The sequence below is a fragment of the Mandrillus leucophaeus genome, unplaced genomic scaffold (genome assembly GCF_000951045.1).
Source record: "Mandrillus leucophaeus isolate KB7577 unplaced genomic scaffold, Mleu.le_1.0 Scaffold331, whole genome shotgun sequence".
NCBI lineage: Eukaryota > Metazoa > Chordata > Mammalia > Primates > Cercopithecidae > Mandrillus > Mandrillus leucophaeus.
This window is the reverse complement of record NW_012103488.1, coordinates 229591-237827: the sequence shown is the minus strand read 5'-3', so window position 1 is coordinate 237827 and position 8237 is coordinate 229591. Positions and strand designations below refer to the sequence as shown.

General features: G+C 35.6%; 1 protein-coding gene across 1 annotated transcript in view; it reads left to right on the top strand.

Moving 5' to 3' along the window:
* Window positions 1-5902, top strand: part of TBC1D12 (TBC1 domain family, member 12) — a 117473-nt gene extending 111571 nt beyond the window's left edge. The window contains exons 11-12 of the mRNA XM_011988459.1: window positions 1614-1872; window positions 2988-5902. Of these exons, the coding sequence (XP_011843849.1) occupies window positions 1614-1872; window positions 2988-3056 (328 nt within the window). The 3' untranslated portion in view covers window positions 3057-5902. The remainder of the gene's footprint in view (window positions 1-1613; window positions 1873-2987) is intronic.
* Window positions 5903-8237: the final 2335 nt, after the last annotated feature.

Sequence of the window (8237 nt, the reverse complement as noted above, 5' to 3'; positions counted from 1 at the left end):
AAAAAAAAAAAAGAAAGAAAAATTAAGTTATTTTTCAATGTATTCTCTTTCCGTCCCCCAAGAGCATTAGAGTTAATCAGGAAAGGACCCAAGAAAATGGGAGAAGGGTTTTTTAATACGGGACTGAGATCTAAGTTAAAATACTAATTCCATTAAGAAGGAAAAAAAAAATCCTCCATTGTCAGTCTTGAGAAGTATGAGCATGGGGGATAGCAGGATCACAATTGATGTAGGGGACAGGAGAGAACTAATGAAGAGTAAGTACTGTGTACTAGAACCTGAGACTAGGCACTCCTCATTTTGAACAGTGAGTATAGTCTCTGTACTATCAAAAGTGGTTTTTGTCATATAATTAAATATGTGTTTGTAATTTAAGAAGTAGGGATGGACTTTTGTTTCATGTCTGTGTTGAGTTTATTATATACGAATCCCAGAGACATTTTTGTGGGATAGGAATGAATAAGTGACAGTGTAAAAGGACTTTTTAAAAAATTATTTTGGCGAGAAAGCTTTTAGTTCCCTTCCTCAAATCCCATCAGCACTACCTCAAATAAACACACAATCAGTGTAAACAATTGTGCCCTTTCTTTACCAAGGCAGCTTCAAGACAAGTCCTGTAATAGTTACTCTCCTCACTTCCCCCAACCAGAATGCCTCCCAAAGAACCACTGGATAAAGAATTACATGGTCAGACATTGTCAGAAAGGTTGGGAAAAACCATTTTGGTGGTTCTATGGGAAGATATACATGCTTCAAAAGAAGTAGTAAATAAAGCTGGGTGGAAGGAAAAAGACAAAACAAAACAATGGATGTTTGTGCAAGGGGAAGAGAAAAGAGAGAAGTCAGATTTTGGGTTTATATTAGGTGACTAAAAGATGATATTTGGGTTCTTCATACAATAATAATAACTAATTTTTATTTAGCATTTCTTACATGCCAAACACTGATGTAAACACTTTTACATTTATTAACTACTATAATTTTTAAAACAATCCTGAGAGGTAGATAGTTTTCTTATAATTTACTAATGAAGAAACTGAGGCACAGTAAAGACAACTATCCTGCTTAAGGTAACACAACTAATAAGTGGCAAATTCAAGATTCTAATTCAGGCATTCTGATTTCAGAGCTCATACCCTTAATTACCAGACTGTTCTACCACTCTAGTAGATATTAGGCCTTTCCTCTACATAAGGTTGTAAATTCACATACTTTTGTTATTTATTATTTAATTTCCCGCTACTCAAGTTTGAGGGAGGAAGGCTATTTTATTTTATTTATTTATTTTTTTGAGACAGGGTCTCACTCTGTCGCCAGGTTGGAGTGCAGTGGCATGATCTCGGCTCGCTGCAACCTCCGCCTCCCGGGTTCAAGCGATTTTCCCACCTCAGCCTCCCACATAGCTGGGACTACGGGCGTGTGCCACCATGCCCAGCTAATTTTTGTATTTTTAGTAGAGATAGGGTTTCACCATGTTGGCCAGGATGGGAAAGCCATATTTTATTTGCCTTTTTATCCCTAATAAACACTGTTCTTTTTTTATAGAGCTGCTTACTGAGTAAATGAATCAATGAATGAAAAATTTCAGTGACCATTTTTCCCTCTAATTTTAGGATCTTCACACTATATAGCAAATCACTACCACTTGATCTGGCCTGTCGAGTCTGGGATGTATTTTGCAGAGATGGGGAAGAATTTTTATTTAGGACTGGATTAGGAATCCTCCGATTATATGAAGATATTCTCCTGCAGATGGACTTTATTCATATAGCGCAGTTTCTAACTAAATTGCCAGAAGATATCACATCGGAAAAGCTATTCAGTTGTATTGCAGCCATTCAGATGCAGAATAGCACCAAAAAATGGACTCAGGTAGAGTGACATTTTCCTCTCTCTAACAGATGTGTTAAAACAGTTGACTTACTGTAAAAAAATTATATATTTCTTAAATGTTAGTGCTTAAAAATATGTCTTTTAAAAATAATTTTTGACTTCTAAGAAGCAAGAATTTAAATCAAATTGCCCACTTTTCAGCTATCCAAACCTAGGGCTTTATTTTATTTTATTTTATTTCATTTCATTTCATTTCATTATTTCATTATTTCATTTCATTTCATTTCATTTCATCTGTTTTTTTGAGACAGAGTCTCACTCTGTCGCCCATGTTGGAGTGCAGTGGTGAGTTCTCTGCTCGGTACAATCTCCATCTCCCGGGTTCAAGCGATTCTCCTGCCTCAGCCTCCCAAGTAGCTGGGATTACAGGCACATGCCACCACGCCCAGCTAATTTTTTGTATTTTTAGTAGAGACAGGGTTTCACCGTGTTAGCCAGGATGGTCTGGATTTCCTGACCTCGTGATCCACCCACCTCAGCCTCCCAAAGTGCTGCGATTACAGGCGTGAGCCACTGCTCCCGGCCGGGCTTTATTTTATTTAAGTCCAATAATATCAATTTAGTGAAGTACAACCCACCGTAGTCATTTATTTGCCAGAGTAGTTATTACTTTGGTATTTCAAATAGACAACAATTTTATTTATTAAATACCTGCTGTGTACTAGGGTTTGTAGTGGAAAGAATATATAATGTATGGTCCTGGCTTTTTAGTCTTGTTAGGAAAGTAGTCTTTCCTAACTTAGTCTTGTTAGGAAAGTAAAAGTATTGGCAATCTAAGTTAAGTGACATAAAAGGATGGCAGTATCATTTAATCCATGAATGACATAAACGATTGGCATTATTAAATTCACAATCTTATTTGTTCAGAAAATGTTAGTTACCAAATAGTAATTTCAGAATATTTGGCAATTGGTAAAAATTAGAATATAATCGTATTTCACGATTAGGAAAAAAATAAAGAGGATTTGAGAATGGCACACTTTCAGGGGACAGAGTTAAGTATAATAAAGCTTTTTCCCATTTATAGTTATTTAAATCTCTTTAATCTGGGTGGTAGTTTTTGAGGATTAATCTTTATTTCATATAATTTTCAGGTCTTTGCATCTGTAATGAAGGATATTAAAGAAGGAGACAAGAACAGTAGTCCTGCTTTGAAAAGCTAGTCTTCAAAATTGACAGACTAATTGACATCTAAAATGTGGTTTTTGGATAAAGGGTTTTGTTTCCTATGTAAAAGGCATGGAAGAAAATGTTGGAGATATCTAAAAGAATCAAGAGGTGGAAGACTGCTGATTTTACATTTTATGGCTGAAGTAAATGAAATGAATAACTTATTGTCAGTATTAAACTATTATTTTGTAGGTAGAGTCATTTTTCAAAGGAAAAAGTTTAAATGGTGAGTTTATACTCCACAATTTGGAGTAAACAGTTTAATGCAATAAATTTTTAAAATAGCTTTGGAGATACTTCAGATTTTTACATCTTTTCTTTTGTAACAGTTACCACAAAGATACTCTGGAGGCTAGAGTAGGATTGTTAAATACTATTGTTAACCTCCAAAGTACTATAGTACAGACATTGTTTCCAGTTCTGACCTTTTGAAGATATTATAGACCAGTAATAAACAAATTTGATTGTAAATTAATTTAAGTCACTGAAGATGTCATTTATCTTCATTCACAAGTTGAGGCAAATTTGAGTTACCCAGGAAATGGAAATGTTGGTGGGAGATTGTTTATTGTTTGTTTAGATGTTTTTCCACAGTATCGTGTCCATTTGTTTTTTAAGGGAAATTTGTTGTCTTCCTTAAGGAATTCCTATCACTCAGAGAATTTTAGCCGTTCTGGTTCTAGTGTAACAAATTATTCATCTAATAATTTGACATTAAGAAAACTATAAATAACTGGTAGAAGGAAAGTTCTTTGCACTTTAGTGGATTGAAGACTTGACTTTGAGAGTAAGTCCAAAAATATATATGATGTTTCTCAGTGATAAGAGTAAAAAGTAATGAATCCTCAGAGTTTTTAAATAGCATGCTACTTGGCAAGACTTCATATTTTTTAGTTACAATTCTTCCACTGCCCATAGAAACAAAATTTGTTAACTCCAGTTTGAAATTTGAAATCTAATATGTAGCTAAATCTGTGACTTGTAAAACTCTATACATAACTTTTCTTAATCAGTGGAAATAAGAATAAAAGAAAAAGGTAAAGTTAATTTTTTTTTCTAAGTCTACATCCTAGCCCTTGATTCAATTGCCTGAAGAAGCTGTGTGAGATTAGTCTGGTTATTGGTTCCTTTATCTGTCAGTGCCATCTTAATCTCTTCACATGTTACACTAAATGCTGCCTATAACCCATCCTCATCTTCTTTACTCATCATTGCTTTCTTCAAGGAAGGTCTTGATACTGCCTCGTCTACCTCATTATCTGCTAGTCTAGATAGTGACTCTTTGGAAGATTGGTAGCCCTGAATGAGTTATCCAACTTCCGCTTCCTCACATTGGCCACTTTGCATAGGTTTGGGAACTTAGCACGTGCTAAATCCTCATGCCCATAGAGGCGAAATACTTTGAGGAATGGGAGCGTCTCTTCACTGTGTTCTTGAATCAGCCTTCTCTCATCCGGCAAGAAATGCATGGATTTCCCTGCCAACTCTAGGAAGTAGTGCTGCATGATTGAATCATTCTTTGATGAATTCTTTCATTGTAACATAGGGAGTCATTTCCAAAAAGGTAGATATGAGCTTAAAGTACATTGACTTATGAATGCTTTGCCTGTGGGCCCAACAGTGTCATGACCCTCCAATTGGAACATAGCATGAATTATTTTTATGTCGAGTTCTTGAACTGCTAATCAGGTGTATGTTTCCTTGAAGTCCAGAGCAGGATCCAGGTCAGATGAAGGAGGTGGTATGCCTGGCTTAACTGCTGAAAATAGAACATTGAAACTTTTCACAATGTGCTGCATTGGGTTTCTGCTTGGCTTTCTCACTGAATAGTAAATTGGGGAAAATGCTGCTTTTACTATTTTGTGTTTTATAGCAACATTAATAGCATTTTCCCAGTCAGGTGCTGTCCAGGAACATTTCCTTTGGAAGGTCTGAACAGAATGATCTGGCTTGATGTATTTCTTGAGCTCTAGTACCATATCATAGAATAGGTTAAATGTAGCCAACAACAATGTCAGGACAATTGACATTGTCCTTACAAGAGTGAATGCATTGTCTTTTGGAACTGCTACTAGAGCCATACATGAGGCAGCGAACGCATCTTTAGGTGGTGGCAAGGCTATATCTGATTGACAGAGATCTCTGATCTCTAATGACATATTGCTATTGTCCTATTATGTTTAAATTTGAATCTAAATCACTTGAGTGTTATGAGTGATGGCTATATAACATGCCATTTAGTTAGATTTACAGTGTTTTTTTTGTTGCAGTTTAGTTTGAAACAGCACTTAAGCACACTGTTTCTGTTAGTGCTATATAGTTTTCAAACTAACAAGCCTGGGATCCTTGTTAGTGTAGTGACTGCCTCTTTAGGAGTATGGGACCCTAGGGTGCCCATATATTTTTACTCCATGGGTCATTCTAGTCTACAGACTACTAGTAGAACCCTCAAAAGGTAACTGCTATTATAGGGACTTACTTATTGGAAACTGGTAATACAATAAAATATTGAAGGAGGGGCCATGGTCTTAGTAGGTTTTAGGATGACCTTTTAACTCCAGTAACTACTTCCTTGGTGTTGGTATCCCTGATAGAGGGAATATAACCTCTGGCAGTAATCTCATTCAGTTTATACTACCTGACTAAATTTAATCATACTTTTATGTATTTGTTTCCTCAGTTGGACCTAAGTTACTATATTTCTTTTTCTTATTTTTTTATTATTGTACAGTTTCTTTACCTTTCAAGTATAAATGTGTATATAAAATGTAAATACAAGGAATTCACTAAAAACCACTCATAACAATTACTGTGTAAATAAAACTGGTAAGCTGAGTAATTACTTGAAATGAGTCTTCATTACTTTGGGGATATCTGTTTTATTTAACTACATCTCAAGGAAAAAAAGGAAATAATTTTTGTTTTTGTTTGCCAAATTTGTCTTCCAAGGAATGCACTAAGCCTTCAGTCTTTTTAGACTGGCAGTACTGGCAGCTAAAATATTGTACTGTATCTTGAGACCAGTATGTAGGAAATATGTGATAATTCACATAGTCAGTATATGGCAGTTTTTGTTGTTATTGTTAAAGTATATTTTCAATTAAAAAAACCTTTTCCTAAAATACTCAAAATAATGTGAAATTTAATATGTGTTTCATTTGTTTGTCTACTCAATATATATATATATATCTTACTTAATGTTCCTTTAGTCCAGGTCTACATTGCCTTATTTAAATGCTGTTAGAAAAAAAAAAATGCTGTTAGAAGACTCCGGTAACTCGCATAGTTTTCTACAGTCAGCTTTTGCTGATGTCTATTGCATTTGTGACCTTTGAGTATATTTGTTTGGCTTTATAAAATTAGGTAGCATTTGCAAAAGGGCATTGACATTTTCAAAATCTCTGACTTCAAGATAATAGCTTTACTTGTAGCTTAGGAACTAATGTTATTTTGACCTAGGCCTGTCAACTCTTTAGAGTCTACACTACTGAAGGGTATAATTCTAAAGCAGATAATCATGAAATAATTTATCATACTTCATAATGTCATATGATTTATTTTTACTTTTCATTTTGTTTTTGTTTGGGTAAGATAAAATTATTTTATATTCCAAGAGTGTATTCAGACAGCAGAGACTAGTATAAAAAAAGAGTCAAAAAGGCCGGGCGCGGTGACTCACGCCTGTAATCCCAGCACTTTGGGAGGCCGAGACAGGAGGATCACGAGGTCAGGAGATCAAGACCATCCTGGCTAACACAGTGAAACCCTGTCTCTACTAAAAATACAAAAAAATTAGCCGGGCGTGGTGGCAGGCGCCTGTAGTCCCAGCTACTCTGGAGGCTGAGGCAGGAGAATGGTGTGAACCCGGGAGGCGGAGCTTGCAGTGAGCCGAGATCGCGCCATTGGACTTCAGCCTGGGCGACAGAGCGAGACTCCGTCTCAAAAAAAAAAAAAAAAAAAAAAGCAAAAAAGTGTGAGGTAGCATTGGACAGTAAGTTACATTAAAATTAAAATTTGTCATGACTAACTGATAGTGTCAGAAAACAGTCTTCTGAGAGGAAAAAATGTTTTTGTATTGATTCATATTATTTTGCTGTTTGACAAGCATTGTCTAAAATATTCTCAACTGTAATAAAACTTCATTAATTAGAACTTCACTGCTTTACAACATGTAAAAACTAAAATGAAATCCAAGATTTCAGGGAAACTAACCACTCCAGAGAAAGCCCTGCTCTTTAAAAATATTGTTTGCTTGGTAAGAGTGTAGTTGCAAAAGTGGGAAATTTGAATTAATACACTTATATTTCTTAAGCCCTGATTATTGCCAAGCACTGCCTCTTAACATTTTGTTAGTCTACATAAAGTTTTAAAGGCTTGGGAAATTCCAAAATTGCCTTTCTTTCCAGATACTCTGCTGTTCATATTGATCATCCCTTGATCTCAGTTAATGAGAATCAGCTTATGTGCATTTTATTTTGTAGGTTTGATTTATTTTCTAGTAAACACAAGGAAGGAAATTTGACTTAAAATTATATTATGAAAGTGTTTCATTTGAAAATTTACGTAAACAATACTAACTTTATTAAATTTAAAGTAAAATGACTTTTGTACTATTTCAATGTATTTGAAAAATCATTTTTACAATAAATATGTAAATGATAAATGAATATAGACTTGAAGGAGTATATGAAATTGACAACAATGGGGTATATTTGTTCTCATTTTTCATCCTCAGGCATAATGCTATACACAATGGTATAAAAGCAGAAAGCAAAGCTTGAAATTCTGGTCACAGCTGAGCGCGGTGGCTCATGTCTGTGATGCTAGCACTTTGGGAGGCTGAGACAGGAGCATCACTTGATCTGAGGAGCTCCAGATTAGCCTGGGCAACATAGTAAGACCATCTCTTCAAAAAATTTAAAAATTAGCTGGTCATGGTAGCATGTGCCTGTAGTCTCAGCTACTTGGAAGGCTGAGGTAGGAGGATTGCCTGAGCCCGGGGGCGTTGAGGCTACACTGCGCTGTGATCACACCACTGGACTCCAGCCTGTGCAACAGAGTGAGCCCCTTTCTCAAAAACATTAAAAAAAAAAAAAAATTGGGCCAGGCGCGGTAGCTCATGCCTGTAATTCCAGCACTTTGGGAGGCCAAGGCGGGCGGATTACCTAAGGTCG